At 40.2% G+C, this 21,088-nt stretch overlaps 1 protein-coding gene across 1 annotated transcript in view; it reads left to right on the forward strand.

Annotated features, from left to right (window-relative positions):
• Nucleotides 1–15,293: 15,293 nt before the first annotated feature.
• ZnT77C (Zinc transporter 77C) overlaps nucleotides 15,294–21,088 on the forward strand; it is a 326,268-nt gene continuing 320,473 nt past the window's right edge. The window contains exon 1 of the mRNA XM_068227024.1: nucleotides 15,294–15,434. Coding sequence (XP_068083125.1) covers nucleotides 15,391–15,434 — 44 coding nt within the window. The 5' untranslated portion in view covers nucleotides 15,294–15,390. The remainder of the gene's footprint in view (nucleotides 15,435–21,088) is intronic.

Raw genomic sequence — 21,088 nt, forward strand, 5'->3', positions numbered from 1 at the left:
GAGAGAGCCGCCACCCCTCCCTGCGCTGGTATCTATATATGTCAAGGCCAGACAGCCCGCAAACTAGTACAAGGACAAGCAAACAGCTGTGTGAGTGAGATAGCGAAGAGACCGGCCCGCGTACAGTATGTTCGCGCAGTCACGGTAGAAGTACTTTCCGTCGTATCTCCGGAACGCGAAATTCTATCACCGATAGAATTATTAAAGTACGTCGCACTGCAGTTAGTATACCGCGTTGCGATTACAATATAATCCTAAAGACATTTAAGACTGTAACGCGAGTGAACTTATTGGAGTACAAATATTAACTATTTCATTACGTGTGGACTTAGGTAACTTCAAGTAACATTGAACTTTTACTGAGCCTAATACTTAGAATTACCAGAACTCATATTCACGTCACACCAACATAAGACTCACAGTAGTAATTTGAGTGAAAAAGTGAGAACTTTTCTGTGTTAATATAACATTATAGTAACAGGATTAGCAGAAAATAATCCCTAGCAACTTCAGACTGTGTTCAAGGACTGTGCTTATCGACTTACTTTCTCTTTTTGTTTATGTGAACTGTGTGATTATGAACGTTTCAATAACGACTGTAAATAGCATTTCGTACAGAAAGGACTGTGATTCTTCATACGCCATTTTCGTGTGCGAAAATCACCCGAACAAGCTACAACTCAACGTGATCCAGTTCCAGCCGTCATCACCTCATTGGGAACGTCAACATCGCCAATCCAGATTCTACATGGAACATTCCAGACGTCCATCTTTTGACATTTGGTAGCAACAGTACTTGTCATAAGTGAGTAACAAACTGACTAAACCTTTTCATTTATTTTGAACAGTGAAACTTCAGTGTCGCGTGTGAACAATTTTCATAATTTCTCAAAAGTGATAAATTTAATTTCAGTAGAAAGACTGTAGGCTTTCAAGTGTGCTATATATCGAGATTGACGAACTGAGAACTGAAAACTTTGATAATTTCTCATTATAAAAGTGTGCTTAGGTTTAAAAAGACTTTAGGTGGAAATTCCCACATATAAAAGACTTTGAAACCAATGATATTTATGCCATTTTTTTTAAGGAGATTATTTTCGGCATTTAATTTCTATGCAAAATTTGAGTCAATAATCATACCGCAGGGTGAAAAATTAATAAATCGTTTTAAGAAAAAAAATTATTTACCATCTATTATTCGCTCTGCGAGACTATCCTTCTCTGTATCGGCTCCAAAACGCAGTTCCACTCCCTGAAGTCCTACTCATGCCCTTTGCCCACAACTTTTCCTGGTACAGAGAGGATAGTAAAATAATAGATGGCGCCGCAACTTCAAGGGCTCGATTTTGGAGCCGTGCTATAATAATAAATGACGTCGCAACTCCAAGGGTTCAACTTGGAGCCGTGCTATAATAACAGATGATGCGCCCGTAATAATCGCAATATTCAGGGTTCGATTCAAGTCATTGTATTTTGCGCACAGGATCCGACTGCAATCATTACGAACACGAAGAATTTGTTGTATTTGACTTATCGAATATTCCGGAAACATGGATAACTTACTTGCAGCAATCGAAGCTCTCAGGCTTAGCATTAACGATCAGAATGCCAAGATTGATAGGTCTAATAACCAGATAACACAACTACAGTCACAAATGGTAGAGTCTAATAACCAATTGCAGGCTCAAATGATCGAGTCTAATTCCCAACTACAGGCTCAAAATACTCAACTTCAACAACAAATGCAGGCACAAAATACTCAACTTCAAGCGCAGTTAACTGAGTCAAATAGTAAGGTTGAAGACTTAACTTCTAAAATTGACAGGACCTTGGACACTAAGTTTGCTGAAGCGGATAAAGTCATTAATAAAAGACTCACTGAATCTAGTGCCCTTATCGAGCAACGATTCCGTGAAGCTGGAACTCGCCTCGAAAAGAAACTTACTGATTCTAGTGCACAAGTCGAAGCTACATTGAAAAACATGCGGGATCAGTTTGTTGAAAATTTAGAGTCTATTAAGGAAGAAATAAAGACAGAGGTCGTCAAGTCTTTAGACAAAGATCTTAGAAATGTTCTTCCTTCCGTTCAAGCATTTTCCACTGAACTTAAAGATTTACGGACTGAATTTCAAGAATCCCATGGTAACATCTCACAAACTCAAGCAAAGTTAGCTCAGGTGCAGGAAACCTTGCGAGATGCATTAAAGAGCGACGTGGGTAAATTACGAAGCGAGATAGGATTAATTAAGAGCACGCAAGGAGAACTCGACAAGCGTATTACAGGACAGCTAGATAGCACGCATACCCAGATAGCTGCTTTCTGTAAAGACGTACAAGTCATTAAAACTGACTTGAGAAATGAAATAAAAAGTTTAGACACCTCAATTAATTCTAAAATTAAAAATTTGTCCGAAGAAATGAATCAAATTAAACTTAAAGAACATACAACTGACGTCACAATTCCTGGTTCGTCGAGGGAAATACACAATACAACTACCCTTATTAAAGTACCAGATGACAAACCAGTCAAATTTTCAGGACGTGATGAGTACACTGCTCGAGAATTTTTGTTAAATGTCGACGATTACCTGGAAGAGAATAGGGTAGAGGACGATAGGAAACTTAGAGTAGTATCCAAACTTCTAGAAGGACGAGCCTTATCATGGTTCATAGCTTTTAAGAGCAATTTTAAAAACTATGATGACTTTAAACAGGCACTTCTTAAACGCTTTTGGGATTCAGAAAGACAGCACCTTGTCAAGATGCAACTCTACTCTAGCAAATACAATACTTCAGTCAATACTTCCCGATATTCAGATTACTGTCTAATGCAATTAAAGAAACTCCAGCTTTTAGATCCACCTTTGCCAGATATTGAACTTATTCAGATCCTGACACTTCAATATCCGCCTCATGTTCAAGAGATACTAGTCGCTGCCAACATTAAAACATTGGAGCATTTTGACGCTACTTTGCGTAGGTTAGATACGGCTAATACCCAATCTAGTCCGAAAACTAACAGGAGTCGAGAAATAAATACGAATTCTGCGGAAATAAAACCTCCGGAGAGAGAGGAACCCAGGATACGTGAAGAAGGCAGATTAAGCCCTACTAACCCAACCAGATTCCGGAATTTTAGACGTCAGAGGAATCAGGATAGACACCCTTACCAACCTAGGAATTCATGGAGACAGCGCGAAAGCACTCCTGAAGGAAATCGTGAGGCCAGACGGCGAGAACTCGATAGTAGATGGAAGGACACACGGGAATACATCAGGGAGAGAAACCGTAATCCTGATGAACCTGGAGCGACATCCCTGGAATATCAACGTCAATTCGGACCAAGAGAACAAAGATCACCTGATCCTGACCCAACAGGCGCTATAAAAAAACGCCGATCTCGCAATAGGGAGATTGACTACCGAACACGATGAGGTCGAAACGTCAAATTATTGTACTGCTGTTATCAATTACTGGCATATTGACGATTCCGAATTACTATTCGAAGACGCACAAACACTAAGGCCAATTATTACACGTTCATTACCTGTCATAACAGTACGCACAGGCAACCTACAGGTGATTACGCTCATCGATTCTGGAGCGCAAGCTTCTTTAATTTCTGATAAGCTTGTAGACTCGCTGAAAGATCAGAACAATGTTTTGTTATTACCTGCAGCTCAGATTAAAGTAAGAGGGATAGTTCCTGATAAGATTGTTAAATGCAAATCCCAGGCATTTTTAGAGTTTGAAATTAACAGTCAGATGTTCGAACACATATTTTTGGTAGTATCACGTCTTAACTTCAACTTAATACTTGGATCAGATTTTATGATCAAATACAAAGGAACCATTGACTATGATGCCAACCTCGTAAGATTACAGAATAATTCCGTAGAACTACAGCTGGTAGGACGAAGTGACCTGGAAATTCAAGAGAAGGGAGCCCGTTTTGAAGAAGCCGGTGGTGACATTATTAAGCCCGCTGTAAGCGAGGTTGCGCCAGCCGTAGCAGAAAGTAGAAAGGGTGACCAAAGTGAGGACGACGCAGAGTCCCTATTCAATGAGAACTCCATTATAGGTCCGGATTATATAATGTCAATAGCCAGTGTGGTTGAAGACCCGGAAATTAAATTAAAATTGGAGGAGGCTAAAAATGACGTTCTACAGAAATTTGCATGTGTATTCGATGACAAGCCTGGAGAGATAGCTGACTACGAATATCATCTTGATGTAAATGACTTGTCTCCTTATCAGAAGAAACCATATCCCGTACCCGAGAAATATCGAGAAGAAGTTCGTAACTTAATTCATAAAATGACAGATGATGGGATAATTTCGCCTTGCGTAACTAAGTACTTGAATCCATTGGCCATAGTACGTAAGCCTAACGGCAGTATCAGAATTTGCCTCGACGCAAGGGTCCTAAATGACCGACTGACCTTAGAATATGACCGTCCTCCATTACTTAAGGATATTATCAGAAGATTCCACGGCATGAATTTCTTTAGTTGCCTTGACGGAACTTCTTCATACTATCACATAAAATTGGATGCTGAAAGTAGGCTATTCACGGGCTTCTTATTTGAAAATAGGACCTATGTTTTCAACAAAATGCCCTTTGGAATTAAGAACTCGGGAGCTGTTTTGATCAGAGCCTTGGAAAAACACTTATCAGATGATGTAAAGGACATAACTACGATTTATGTTGACGACATTTTGATTGCCTCGAGAACTTTCGAAGAGCATGTAAGAGATGTCAATCTGGTCCTGCAGGAATTGGAGAAGAAGAATTTCAAGATAAATGCCCAGAAAAGTCAACTTTTTCAAACATCAGTATTATTCTTAGGACACGTAATTAGTGGTGATGGAATTCAACCCAACCCTGCCAAGATTAAGAGTATCATTGACTTTCCTAGACCTCAGCGCATTAGAAACGTGAGACAGTTCCTAGGACTTTGTCAGTTCTTTTCTCAACACTGTCCAGATTACACTGAGACGGTAGCTCCTCTTCAGCAACTACTACTTAAGAATAATAGATGGAAGTGGACCGAAGAATGTGAACGAGCTTTCCTTGCCACCAAGGACATGTTGAAAAACTCTGTTAAACTAGTTTATCCGGATTTTTCTCTTCCATTCTTCATAGAGTGTGATGCCAGCTCTGTAGGAATAGGCGCAGTACTGTATCAAGCGTGACCTGAAGATCCCGATTATAGACTTTTCATCTCGTTTCTAAGTAGAAAACTACGACCTCACGAAAAGTCTTATACTATAACTGAACTCGAAGCTCTGGCTGTTGTTTTTTCTCTCCAGTATTGGAAGAAAATTATTTACGGCTATCCCATCACGATTTACACAGACCATAAAGCTCTGACATTCATACTGTCATCTGACATGACGAATGAGAGAGTTTCCCGATGGGCTCTTTTTATTCAACAGTTTGACCTCACAGTAATACATAGGCCTGGCCGGAAGAATACATTAGCAGATGCCCTCAGCCGCAACCCTGCTGAAGTTATTGAAATTCACGAGGTTAACATCATGACTGATGATGACGAAGAATGTCTTCGCAAACTTCGTTACCTTGTCCAGATGCAACGAAGAGACGCCAATTGTAGGGAATTAATTCGATTTTTATCAGGTTCGATTCCCGCCGATGATGATGAATTCCCACGTCTCCAACGACTCTCTTCAAACTTCTGTTTACGAGATTGGATTCTTATGAAATACACTGACTTAGCCAAGACGCAATGCAGGATTTATGCACCTGTTAAAATCAGGAAGGCCATCATATGGCATTGTCACTCAATTTCAGGTCATGCTGGTACGGATAAAGTTCTCAACCTTATTAAGGAAAGGTTTACATGGGAATATCTTAGGCGAGACATTAGGAGAATTTTACGGTCCTGTGATTTATGCCAGCGGATCAAGCCGAATAATTATCTCCTTAAGGAATTTCCCAAACCGCTGATCCCGGAAAAGCCCGGAGAAATAATGGCAATCGATCTGTACGGCCCTTTGCCAAAGGCGACCAGGGGGAACAGAAATGTCATCGTAGTTGTGGATGTCTTTTCCAAATATACTATGTTATTGCCTATCCAGAAAGCTAACGCCGGTAACATCTTAAGGAGGCTGAAAAAGAACATCATCCCTGAGATGGGAAAGCCTGAATACCTACTGACGGATCACGGAACGCAATTCACTTCCGTAGAATTCCAACAGGCTTTGGAAGAACTCAACATTCGACATATCATGAATTCTATTAGGCATCCGGAAGCTAACCCTGCTGAAAGAATAATGAGAGAACTCGCTAAATTCTGTCGAATTTATTGTAGTGAACATCACTGGAAGTGGATCGAGGTCTTACCAGTAATGCAGAAAATTATGAACTCTATTGTGCATGAATCTACTAATGACATTCCTCTCAGCCTACATCATGGGTCAAAACCAGAGCGACCTTGGGACAGAATTTTACCAGCTCTACCAAATGCTATTGTGCCGCAGCAAGTTAAGATTAACGACGCGCTGACCAGGTTAAGACATGCAGCCGCCCTCAGAGAACGACGCCAGCGTAATAGGAAGTTCAGAAGACCATTGAATCCTGGAGACCTTATTTTAATACGGAGACCAGCTACTTCCAACCCTGAGAGAAGGATTTACGCTAAGTTCTGTCCACTATTCGTAGGTCCTTACTATGTCCGCACTGTATTGAGAAACGGGGCTTATGAAATTGCAAAACTTGACGGCACTTTCGAGGGCCAATTTAAAACAATATGTACCACAGGACGAGTAAAGCCTGGAAAAGAAAATCCTGCGTATTTTCTTTTCGTCCAACCAAGGGGAAGATGTACCAGGAAGGCCTAGGTCCTGGTCCATGTTAATTGAAAGAAATGTTATTTCCAGCATTAAAGATCCGACCGACGTACGAACATCCATGTAAAGAATGTTCCAGTATGTGCCAGACCCTACGAGTGCGCTAGGCGGAGTCAAGTGACGTCACCTGTCGCTTGAAGCTCACCTCCCCTAGAGATATTTCTCGAAAGAAATTTTCTTTTAACAGCTTTTTAACGCCTTAACCAATTTCAACGGGACAAACGCTGAATTATAGCAAACATCATAAAAGTTAATCCCTGTAAATTTCAAATTAATTCATCAAACGGTTGTTGAGTTATAATAATTTAAAGTCTCAACGAAATTACGTAATCATGGTCACAAGGCCGAGAGAGCCGCCACCCCTCCCTGCGCTGGTATCTATATATGTCAAGGCCAGACAGCCCGCAAACTAGTACAAGGACAAGCAAACAGCTGTGTGAGTGAGATAGCGAAGAGACCGGCCCGCGTACAGTATGTTCGCGCAGTCACGGTAGAAGTACTTTCCGTCGTATCTCCGGAACGCGAAATTCTATCACCGATAGAATTATTTAAGGACGTCGCACTGCAGTTAGTATACCGCGTTGCGATTACAATATAATCCTAAAGACATTTAAGACTGTAACGCGAGTGAACTTATTGGAGTACAAATATTAACTATTTCATTACGTGTGGACTTAAGTAACTTCAAGTAACATTGAACTTTTACTGAGCCTAATACTTAGAATTACCAGAACTCATATTCACGTCACACCAACATAAGACTCACAGTAGTAATTTGAGTGAAAAAGTGAGAACTTTTCTGTGTTAATATAACATTATAGTAACAGGATTAGCAGAAAATAATCCCTAGCAACTTCAGACTGTGTTCAAAGACTGTGCTTATCGACTTACTTTCTCTTTTTTTTTATGTGAACTGTGTGATTATGAACGTTTCAATAACGACTGTAAATAGCATTTCGTACAGAAAGGACTGTGGTTCTTCATACGCCATTTTCGTGTGCGAAAATCACCCGAACAAGCTACAACTCAACGTGATCCAGTTCCAGCCGTCATCACCTCATTGGGAACGTCAACATCGCCAATCCGATTCTACATGGAACATTCCAGACGTCCATCTTTTGACATTTGGTAGCAACAGTACTTGTCATAAGTGAGTAACAAACTGACTAAACCTTTTCATATATTTTGAACAGTGAAACTTCAGTGTCGCGTGTGAACAATTTTCATAATTTCTCAAAAGTGATAAATTTAATTTCAGTAGAAAGACTGTAGGCTTTCAAGTGTGCTATATATCGAGATTGACGAACTGAGAACTGAAAACTTTGATAATTTCTCATTATAAAAGTGTGCTTAGGTTTAAAAAGACTTTAGGTGGAAATTCCCACATATGAAAGACTTTGAAACCAATGATATTTATGCCATTTTTTTAAGGAGATTATTTTCGACATTTAATTTCTATGCAAAATTTGAGTCAATAATCATACCGCAGGGTGAAAAATTAATAAATCGTTTTAAGAAAAAAAATTATTTACCATCTATTATTCGCTCTGCGAGACTATCCTTCTCTGTATCGGCTCCAAAACCCAGTTCCACTCCCTGAAGTCCTACTCATGCCCTTTGCCCACAACTTTTCCTGGTACAATACATACATACATACATACATACATACATACATACATACATACATACATACATTATCATTATAGACTGTTATGCCTTTCAGCGTTCAGTCCGAGACCTTGGAGCAAACCGAGACGTAGTCTCAACAATGACGTGGGCATTCCGAGGCGCCTGCATCTGTACTGGTCAATGTCAGGATTGTGCTGTGAAACCATTATTAAAGAAATTAAAGTCAAAGGAAAACAACAAAAGATCAGCAATTTCTTCAAACTGGTAAGCGTGTCAAGTGTGGTCAATGAAGGCGCGCCTTGATTGCTATATTCTAATTCTGTACTGCACTAGTTATTTTGTAGGGCCTGCTACTGTATTGCATTATACCTTGTATAGTAAATAACCTTTGTATTTCTCAAATTTAAAATACTGCACTGTACACGTTCTTTTTACTGAACAGAGTTTTTAAATATGGCTCATTTCATGTTTCTTTATTTTAATACGGATTAATGAGGTTCTGTCGTACTGTCTATTGTATTGTTAGCCTCCTGATTCGTGTTGAGACAGTTGAGACGACGTATGATAAGAGCACATGGTGTGATGAGGAGCTTGGCATTCCCCAGCATCACAGGATATTCAAGTTGGGTTCTTCAATATACAGTATGTACCAATTCTATTCGTACGGGATGTTTGCTTTAGTACTGCAACGCACTGCCAGAAAATGATAAGCTGAAAAGGATTTTATTCACTGAACATACATTCAACAAACCCTTCATAAAACATATATCTACTGTATTTGTTTGCAACCATGTTAACAAAACATACAGCCTCTAATTAAGAATAGCGCGCCCATAATCTTGTATCTTTTCTATTCGTACAAGCAAATTGAACACTTGAAATAAACAAAAAAGAAAGGTTCCTGGAACATGTTAATATCTAGTAGAATGTCCCCTAGCCTTTATAACTGCCTGACATCGTCGCCGCATAGAATACACTAATTTTTATGCACATGTCAGTGCTGATTTTCTGCCATTCCTGAAGAATCACACTTTTAAGTTCCTCCTTCGTACGCACACGTTGTCTACGGAGATAACTCTTTAACGTAGTCAAAAGATGTTCGATGGGATTTAAATACGGAGACTGGGAAGGTGTTCTAAGCTGCTTAGGAATGTTCCAGATCAACCATGTCTTATTAATATCAGCAGTGTGTTTCGGGTCATTATTATGATGGAACATATAAGCAGGTGGCATCCCCATTCTTTCCGCACCCTGCTTCATGTTTTCCCTCAGGATTGCATTATAGCCCTCCTTCTTCATTATTCCGTCAATGAAATGTATGTTACTCACACCTCTGGCCGACATACAGCCCCAAAGCATTACATACAGACCACCGTACTTTACAGTTGTGAGTGTATTCGCCACATCATTGTCCGTACCAATTTTTCTCCATATTCTGTGGATGCCATCTGACCCAAATAGGTTTATTTTTGTCTCATCAGACCAGATAACATCATGCCAGAATTCGTTTTCCTTATTTATATGCTCCTTAGCGAATGCCAGTCTAAGCCGTCTGTTTTTTCTACTTTTCAGAGGGATTCTTCCATAGTACCCATGTCGATACAGGATCCGACGGATGGTGGAGTTGCTGATATTCTTTCCAGTTCGTTCCTCCGTGAGTTGTCTCAATAATGGTGGACTTAATTTGGAATCTGTCTTTATCAGTCGAACAAAAAATCGTTCTTCCCTTTCAGCTGAACACTTTCTCCTGGGTTTCCTTGGCTTGTTCTTAACAGTGCCTTTGTATTTAAGTTTATCAACCACATATTGCCCCGTAGAATGTGTTGTATTGACTAGCTGCCCAATCTTTCGCAATGAAAATCCTTTAAGTGCCGGTTTATGTACAGTGTTCTTAAGTTCCGTACTTAACTCTGCACTCGTACCCATGTCCACCACAGATACACTAGGAAGGAGAGTAACGCATTTTAGCAGTCGTATGCCGTCACTGAGACTTTTCCGTGCATCGCAAACAAACAGTGGGCATCATCCTGTCCATGTGTACGAATACAACTGGTACACGCATTTGTCGATTCCGGCACATTCATATAAAATATTCATGCCTGTATGGAAATAAGTATGGTTTTCACTAACGAATTATCATTGACAAACTATGTTTTTACCCGTAAAGTACGTTTTATTTCAATTTTTCAATCGTTAATGTGAATATACGAGTCTTCATAAGAAAATGAAGCCTGTACGAATAACAGAGACGCATACTGTATATTCAGTTTATTGCACCGCAAAACGAACCTATGCTTCGCTACGTAAGGAGAAGTATGGACACAACTTTCGTGATGTGTAGGCCAATTGTGCTTGCATAGCATATTCAACGCCCTCGACTGTGAGTTTTGTGACTTCATTTACCGCTCCTGGTTCGAAATTCAGCTTTACCTGCAGCCCTTCTTGCTCTACAATTTAAATTGTGCGCGAGGAATACATTATGTAAAGGAACTGCCGCATGTATCTGGGATGTGTGACAGAATGATTGAATTACAGGATGATAGACTAAGAGGAAGTATGTGCGCCAACGAATGTGTGAATGAATAGGAATATACAGCGTGGAAGGTAACTACCCCCAAACTTCTTGAGATTACTCCACATGGTACATTTAACAAAGCGTGCATGGCACGTTTCTTGGATAAAACACCGTTAAGCCGGATACAATAACTACGGTATTGTCAAATGTTTGCAGTGATCTTCCACTTTCATGTCTTGGAGCATGAGGCAAATTACTGAACAAAGGGAAAGATAACAGTTATATGAAACACAAAGGATAGTTTATAAAACGCTGGTCCTAGGCAGAGTTCTTCATGGTTTTGAGGTGTGGGAGTTTGTAAAGTTTAGAGATAATCTACATCAGATAGCCAGCAGATTCAGTAAAACGGTGATGAGTGTTCCGCTTTGCTTTGCCAGTTCTGGGGCGACAGTCATTTCCGGGGAGTACATGGAAGTAGAAATTGTAAAAAGGGTATTGAGATATTGGTGGCGATTAAGGAGAGGGGAAGGTGGCTTACTGTTGCAAGCAGCTTTCCAGTATCATATCGCAAGTAGGTGTAGTGAATGCTGGGCTAATAAGGTGAAAAGGATTATGGAAGGTCTTGGATTAGGGTACTTGTGGGGAAAACTGGAGGACAAGTGGTAGAGGCTTATGGAGGATTGTTATAAGGAGGGTAAAGGATATACAACTGCAAACATGGAGGGAGGAATGCTGAAAAATGCCGACACTAGAAAAATAGGATTAATTTAGTTAAGAGGATAAGAATTAGCAACGTAGACAGATTGGTGCGTAGTAGTTTTTGTGGTGGTTGTTGGGTTTGTATAAGAATAAAGGGTGGATAAGAAATAAATATACAATGGCATGTATTTTATGTGGTGCAGTGAGGGCGGATTACCTTCTGATATTTGAGTATAAAGATAGAAAAGGAGTGACAGCAAAGTTATTGAGTGAGAATCAGATAAACAAGTTAAGCCAGACTGGTAGCGAATAAATAATTATTTTGTGGCTTGTGAAAGAACGGAAATGTGCGGGTAGTGTATATAAATATTTAAGTGCAGTGAGGAAATTGTGTGCTAAGAAATTAAGAGCAGGGAATATTTATAGGAGTGAAGAGTTTAACAGGGGTTACGATGATGGGGTATTTTTATGTCTGCTTCTTATTGTGACGTTAGGTACTAATGGCAAACATTCGGTGGCGTGTTAGATATCTGAATATATATAATGATCAGAGTACAGACAGAAGGACGTGTTGTGAAGGTGCTTCTCAGGATAATTCTTCAAGCTGTGTCAACGAAATGATTGGAGAGACAGTGACCTAACTCAAGTAATGTAGGTCAGATCTGAATTTACAAGGGAAGTGGGGAGGGGGAGATAAGAGGCTCCTACGTTTGGCGTTCCGACGGGCAAGCCTGGAAGTTATTTCCCTCTCTCTGTACAGGATTTCATGACGGGAGAGGGGCAAGAGAGGAAAGGAAGGGAATAAGTGGTGGAGTGTACCCCCTGCCCCCGCCTAACAATAGGTTAGCCGTTAGGGCGTGGGGGGGGGGATACAAGAGAGGGAACACCGCGTTGACGCAGCTAGTGTTCATTGTCATAGACTCGATAAGTGTGACCTTTTTTATGCCTTTTTTTGTTTATATTTGCTCTATATAGCTGATGGAGAAATCTGCAGTGTTGTAGAAAGAAATAAAGCTATGCTATTGTATCATACAAGTTACCTTAATAACTCCATGTCGGTCTGTTTTTGTAGCCGGAAATAACGCCTGAAATACTGTGTAAATCGCCTAATTACGTCTACAGCGCTGCGGTCAGTGTAATGGACGGGTGCCAAACCCTGCCCACCGTAAGCGAAGTGTCCGCGCTAGGAATACCAGTGCTCGAGGGTGCAAGTGTCTTCCACTTAGTCGGCTTGTGCTTCCCCACGTTGCTGACTCAGGGCTGTGCACGCCTAGCAGTGACAGGCTCCTGTTACCTGTTTTGATCTACAATTAATGGTTATTTTTATTATTTTATTATTATAAACAAATACATCGCAATTGGGAAACATCCCGGTGGCAATGGTCACTTACAGTAGTAATAATAAGGTAAAGTTAAAACATAATTACCCAACAACAATTAATACAATAACAACAACAATAGTACAACATGGAAAGAAAATATTACAAGAAATACAACTAGTTTAACATTCTAAATCCAGCATCATCATATTCAAATTCAAATTGTTGAAACAATCCGTCAGTGCTGTGCTGTGGTGTAAGGATAGACAGAGTAATTTGTTATTGTGTGTTTGTGTACTTCCTTATCAACATGTTTGCTTGAAGAGATGCTACTTTTATCATAGCCTATTTTCTTTTGTCTAAATTTATAGAATCATGACTTTTGCTACAGAAGCGATTTAGTAGCGGCACAATATTCGGTATTATTCTGCTTCATAAATGTTCATAGGCGACTTCGGCATGTTAAGCTCCTAAAAGAAAAAAAAAAGCCTTTTATTTTGTTCTTCATTGCTTATAGCAACCTTTCAAGTAATTATTTATTTTCCTGGTTCATGGTGATTACAAAGCATGTTGTTCGGCACACTTTTTACAAACGCCATGTTGAACACATTTAATTATGTACATCCTTATATGAAGGAATATATACATGTATAGCAGGATCTCTCAAACGCCCATAATCTGGCGCGTGCAAACTAAGGCGCAGAGGTCCTGTGCATAGTGCATCGGGCCCACTCGGCTCTGCTCTGGCCAGCGCTTTGTCTCGGGGTGACTCGGCTAAGCTCGGCTCGGATTTGGAGCGCAACGGAGCAAGTGAGGAAGGGGGAGACAATCGGAGCGAGCGAGACAGACGTGGGGAAAGAGAGAGACAGCGTTATTGCTCCAAATCGAGGAGTGTGGGTCTGCACTCTGGTCAACCAAGCGAAGTCGTCTTTTGCACCGTGCACAGTGCAATGCACTGGTGCATGCATCCTGAGCACTGTAGTGTAATGTGTACCTCTCCAAGCTTGTACTATCTGATAACGTCCTGGGTCAGCGCTCCCAACAGGTGTTTCTTGTGCAGGGAGATTTGTCAGTCAACTTATGACCTTGACATGCCTGGTGTAATGTCGTCTTGCATGGCTTCGGGTGGAGAACTTAAAAGGAGGGGGAAGGGTGCGGGGCGTAGGAGTGGTAAAGGGAGAGGTACACTGTTGTTTACATGCTTTTCCACTTTTGGGTGGTGGTGATCATTGTTCTAAGGGGAAGTACAACTGCTCATCCTCTTAATACCAATCAGAAATGGAAGGGCCACGAAAAGCTCGAAAATGAACGACTCTCTAGGACTAATGCCGTTGGAGTTGAAAGATAACTAGAGTTGACCAAGGGAGGTTGGACAGAAAAAATGATGGTGGGGAGCCTGGCACAAATAAGGAGAGACAATGTGAGACTCAGCTATTGGTCCCGTGGTCGCAACACACGCTTGCAAGTTGAGAGCCCTTTCTCCCCTGAAGGTGTCATGACGATTGGCATAAGAAGATCCGATACTTTTCCTTCTAAGTATGCAATGTATCGTGTGAAACGTAAATCTGTTAGCAACATGCTGCCGTGTGACCGAAGGTAATTCGTAACTAAAAGTATTTGGACCTAGAACTGAGGGCCCGCGGCGCAACTTCCCATTAGGGTCTTGACCTGGTAAACGACTGCTGGTCAGGCAAATAATCTCCAGATACTGGACTGCCAGATCCTCAGGCACATTGCTTGGCTTTCTTGGACGCAGATAGTCTGGTACTTGGAATAAGGCAATATCTCAACACTTGCCTCAAATGAGTGTTGATATACTCTAGAGTAAATCAGACCCAGAATTGCTGCTGAGAGCGTTTGGATTCGAAACTTAATACCCCGAGGTGTGCATCTAATCGTGATGGGTCTTTGTTAGACGCTATTGTATGATAAAGTGCTCTCTTCCACGAAAGCTTCAGACCCACGTAGGTAGCATGCATGTATTATATCTGAGAACTTACGTAATATGTGATAATATGTATTGGCTGCAAGTCTGGCCTGCTTAATCTTGAAATGACTTTGTTAATGACCCAGGATGGCCAGAGACAGTGATTAGAGAGATAAGAGAACTTCAGTACAGTAGGTGTTGCTGATTAGATCAAATAATCTTCTCTACAGTGCTCTGTAAGATCTCGAGTTGTTCGTAGAGCTTCAGATTGTACATTCGTTAACTTTCATCTGCGTAAATCGAATCAAGTGTAAAACTCAACGTCGCTAGACTCTGATCAGGATTTGAATATCCTTACTTCTTTTGAACTGTCTTACTGCAGGAACTTTTTAACCCTTTAAATCGTACCGTATCATCACTTTGTGAAAATGGAGGAGCACGTTACAGAGAGTCTGCTCAAGTCCGGCAAGAGGTAAGTTAAACTTATATACTGTATGTCCCTTTGAGCGGCAGGAGAGAAATTTGATTGATTAACTGATGACCATCGATTGGTTACAAATTGACATTAATTTATAAATTGACAGTCAATCAGTAATGCTGAGAAAGAAACCCACAGATACTGAGTGATAATTTAAACGGAAAAGGCAATCATATGATATACTCTTCCTAAATTTACTTTGCTGGTTTTTCCTTTCTCCGAATGTTACAAAAGCCATTGTGAGGTCTGGCGGTTATCGCTCCCTTCTAATATCTATTGGGCCAAGTTGTATGTTTGATTCTTTCTTTTATTTTAATATTTTGGTTTAACAAAAGCACGCCTTTAATATTGTTAATCTTGTAGTATGCTTCAGACATGAACTCCTCTGATTACCGTACTAACGGTACTGAGAGAAGCGTGGTTAAAAGAAATGTACTCTTTCACACTGCTTCACATTTTGTCGTCATTCACTTACTTGCTTTACAAAGGACCACATACTGTCATGGGAAATTGTCTCCGCTTCAAATTGTCCCCGGCATTTCAGTCATCCGTCTTCTGTTTCAGTGAAAATCTTTGCATACACCGTTAATGTATCACTTTCTTGTTCCTGCAGGCCTATTTCACTGGTGCTGTGAGTTGCTGTATTTCTGGCCGTCGAATATCCTACATTCCATCGACTTTCTCTGCCTACTTTAATTATAGCTACGACATTCGGATATCAGTGCATATCATTTAACGCTTTACTGTAACGGACCCTTCGCCGTGTATTGGTCTATATGATTTTTCACGAGAGTTTAATCCTGATGTAAACAAATAGGCGGAGCACCTTGGCTTTGCACGTGGACAGAGACGTAGTTGATTGGAGAAGCAACCGTCGCATTAACTCGACTGTATGGGAACTCGAAGGAAATTAGTACGTCGCATTAATTGAATTTTATCTTAGTTTATTACATTTAGATAGTCTGAAAGAGTACGTAATCAAATTAACATATGGTTGTCATATATACCGGTATATATCTATATGTTTTTTAAATAAAACAGTGATTAAATAATGAGATATGAAGGCAGAAGGCGTGGTGTAATGCAGGAAGTCTTCTCATAGCGAGGGAAAGTCCCAAGCTGTACAGTGTGGAGATAAGGTGTTGCATCTTGCAGCAGCTGTCAGTGTCAGTATTCACAGTGAGAGAAATGGAGCAAGAGGTAGGACCATCGCGTGTAGTGAAGCACAAAAGAGGAAAACCGCTCAGAAGTGTCCATAGGCAGTGCGTTGTGAATGCTTTTAATAAAATAAGTGAACAGAATCCAGGTTTAGCCGTAAAAGATGTAGAGAAACTAAGTGCAGAGTTGTGTGGTGTGTCGGCTAGTTCGGTTCATAACATGCGGATAGAGTTTAGAAAGACAGGGAAATTAACAACGCCGGGAAAGGAATGCAAACGACCTCAAAGAGTCGAGAAGTACGACGATATCGTCAAAACTGGTATTAGAAGGAAAATTCATTAACACAGGTTTACGTTCTCTTTTAACAAACTGGAACCCTATGTCCTTTAAAAGTCTGTACAATGTAGTTAAACTGAAGGTGGGTAAAGTTTTATCTTTATTCACACTGTCTAATCTTTGCGTAAAGTAGGTGGTACATTCCGAAAAAGGAATTAATGGATAGGGAGGATATTGTATTGTCTTTTTGAGTTGTTTCTTTTCGATAGATGTTGTTACAGAATTATCAACAGTTCCGTCTGACATGTCCAATCATGCTATATGCTCTATCAGGATAGGAACTCTACAAGATAAGAGATATACATTTCTATTCGAAAGTTGGTATTCTATTAGGTTACAGTCTACCGGGCGGACATTTCAAACAGCTGTCCTAAGATAAACCTTCCTACGTGTGTAATTTTGTGCTCTAGCCTACGATAGCTTTCTTTCATATTCAGAAATAAATAAATAAATAAATAAATAAATAAATAAATAAATAAATAAATAAATAAATAAATAACGTAGGCCCTAATCTTCAGCAGTAGATGTCCCTTCAAACCCCTCCGTTTAGTTTCACACCGCTCAAAAACTGTTCCTCGTCTATTTTAGGTCATATGCGCAGCACTGTATGTCCGAACACGAGACGTTGACTGAGCGGAGGTCGATTCTACACGCTCAGCGAATCACAACTCTTTCTTTGGCTGAGGCGTGGACATGCCTTGTTTACATCAGGATTAAACTCTCGTGAAAAATCATATAAAGATCTTACGCAACATCTTCCTTTCAAATAACATCCGTCTGCTGAGATTTTGTTTCGTATATAGCTCATCTGCATAGCATTACTGGCTGGATAAGCGTTTTACATACTGTTTGTTAAGTTGAAGCTCCGCAACAGACTCCTGGTTTTAAGGAAGGGATTGAGGTCATAGTAATAGTTATTCCGTGCTTGCAACTTTGCCTGTTTTTTTCGATAGAGAGCTCCTTTCCATTTGTCTTCGTCAATAAAGCGAAATGAAACCGTGGCAAACAACATTTAACGTTTTCCTCAACCAACGGTATAGATTATCGGATGGAGCCAATGACCTTGATTGCAGATGACATAGTATCCATAGCTAGATCCCTGCGCGAATATACAAAATATTATCCACATCCACATCCGCTCCGCATCCGCCTTCCTTCATCCGCACCCGCATCTGCGGATATTGTAAATATTGAACTATATTACAACGAAGGTATTGAAACATATATATCTGTTAACATAATACAGTAGACCTGATTCCTAGCACCAGACCGCTTACAATGACATGTCTATTAGGGATTTCCTCTCGCGACAAGTACCGACGTATTGAGCGGTTCTGTTTTGGAACCTTTGTTTCTTCCTTCCACTGATTGCAGACAGAAGCCAGTTAAGCTCAGATCAGATTACGGCTTTATGGTCTCAAGGCTCTTTGTATATCACCATTCTACGATACCATTGTCAAGGGTCGCCTAACCACAGGCAAAAATAAAATGATAGCTGAGTGAAAGTCAATAACTTCATTATTTGGAAATTGTCAGCAAAATTATCCGCTCTGTCATACAGTTGATATCCGCCGAGAAACTAACTTCGCGGATATCCGCGGATAAATCCGTGGATATCCGCAACCGTGCAGGGCTCTACTCATAGCTCATATGTCCAACTTACTGAACTTTCGAATTCAGTACCAGGATGAAATACGCAGTTCTTTATCACAACTCTAAATATTTCTTGAGTTTAGAGAAGAAAGGTTGCAGTGGTGATAGGGAATTTCAGAGGTCGAACAGAAAGGGAAGAAGAAAGTTCGTGCTACTGTGGCGTTTGAACACTTCCTGTGTATATAAATAACCTCTATACCACAGCGTTTGCAGATGAACAGTTCGTTGGTATTACCGATGAACATGAAATTTGTTCGATGTCTACCCCCAGGTCTTGTGGCTCTCTACAGAATTTTACAATCTTTCCCACCATATCAACTGGTATGGTTTAATATAATTTCTTTATTTTATGAACGAATATTAAAGGTTTTTGATTGCTGACCGCAGGTTTTTGAACGAGACAGTGTTATTGTATGTTATAAATCCGATTCCGTATTGACGGCTATCACTTTACAAACAAACAAGGTTTATACTGTCCTCCTTTTCAATACAAAAATCCATCCATATTAGATGGGGTAATATCTAAACATGTTTCAGCCTATCTAAAGGCCAACTTCAGTAGACGCTAAAATATTACATGTATATTAATGAAAACCTACAACCTGTTTTCCAGTCAGTGACCGGGTCAGGGATGAGGACGAGGATGTGAATTGTGCCTGCTGCGAAGCCTGTCGCACTCCTCTGGGGCAATGATTAATGACTGACAGGTGAAATGAAGTGATAGTGGAGATTGTTGCTGGAATGAAAGATGACAGGGAAAACCGAAGTACCCGGAGAAAAACCTGTCCCGCCTCCGCTTTGTCCAGCACAAATCTCACATGGAGTTACCGGGATTTGAACCACGGAACCCAGCGGTGAGAGGCTGATTCGCTGCCGCCTGAGCTACGGAGGCTCCACATTACACGCATGTGCAAACAAAAAAATAAAAACTCTGGAAAATTTGCAGAATTAAAAGATATTGATCTTGATTAACAACAATAAAAACACATGTGAGTGTTGAGGTAGAAAAGTTCTCTCCTCTAAAGATTCTAAAGGACTAAACTCAAAACTAAAAGACTAGCAAGTTTTATGTTAACCAGAAGAGTTTTTTTTTTTTCTAGGGGCTTTACGTCGCACCGACACAGATAGGTCTTATGGCGACGATGGGATAGGAAAGGTCTAGGAGTTGGAAGGAAGCGGCCGTGGCCTTAATTAAGGTACAGCCCCAGCATTTGCCTGGTGTGAAAATGGGGAAACTACGTAAAACCATCTTAACGGCTGCCGACGGTGGAATTCGAACCCACCATCCCCCGAATGCAAGCGCATAGCTACGCGATACTAACCATACGACAACTCGCTCAGTCATTTTTGAAAATATGTATTTTTCTATCAGCTGAGGATTTTTTAAATCGTCATATTTTGTATAGGCTACCCGAGATGTACAGTAGCCCGCTGGTTTTCTGATTCAACATACTGTTGGTTAACCCTCTACTGCCCAAATTATTTTGTTGTGTTTAAAAAAATTTTCTCTGCCATATACTAAATAAATATGTTGTAAACTACACATAAATGCAGTTTTTATTGAATTTTCATTTTTTATTTTCAAAAATTAGGTTTGTGACTTCCAGGTCACACTGGGCAGTAATGTTCTGATATGTGAAAATTAACTCATTTATGAAATAACAGTCTCATAAAATATTCAAGATGCTTACCTTTGGTTTCTATATTTTTATGCATATAATTTGTTAGTAATAACACAAAACATAATTGTAAAACTAGCTATCCGCCATGTGCCTGGGAAATGCTCCCAACCATACATTTGGCGCTTCCTGGTGGCTTATGCATATAACTATTAAACTATAAACAGTTGAAAATCACACAGCCATACTGTAACTTGAAAGTTACACTGGGAAGTAGTGGCTCAATTGCATTCTAACAGTAGAAAATGTGTACAGAATGATGTGTGACTTCAAAGTCACATTGGGCAGTAGAGGGTTAAGTTATTGCGTCTGTCCACATATGATTGAAGTCTTGTGCAACGATGTGACATATGAATTGAGAGAATACTGAGCCGTTCTTCCCAATATAAAACATGTACTTTTGAGTGGTCATGAGCATGACTCATAGTCATAGGGCAGGCTTGAGTCGAGTTTCATTGTCAAATGTCAACTAAGTTATAATACTAAGATTCATTAAACTAATAAATAGTATAACCTAATAGCCTACCTACTTACTAGCTACTTCAGAATTATGTTTTGATTACCTTTTTAACACTGCAAATAAATCCATCTATTATTTAAATCTCCCCGTAAGAAGAGGACAGTGAATGCAAATGGGTATTTTTTCAAATGAGCTAAGCTCAAGAATCCATTATAGCATACGATTCTTTCAGTGTACTGTACCATGGCTCACTGTATATCTCGCTGCAGCGGAAGCTCGGCTCTCCGCCAGTGTCCAACTGTCCAGTGTGCCGATAAGGAGCCGTGTATCTTGTGTCTCACTGAGCTGTGCTCGTTCACGAT

Source organism: Anabrus simplex, chromosome 3 (genome assembly GCF_040414725.1).
Source record: "Anabrus simplex isolate iqAnaSimp1 chromosome 3, ASM4041472v1, whole genome shotgun sequence".
Taxonomy (NCBI): Eukaryota; Metazoa; Arthropoda; class Insecta; order Orthoptera; family Tettigoniidae; genus Anabrus; species Anabrus simplex.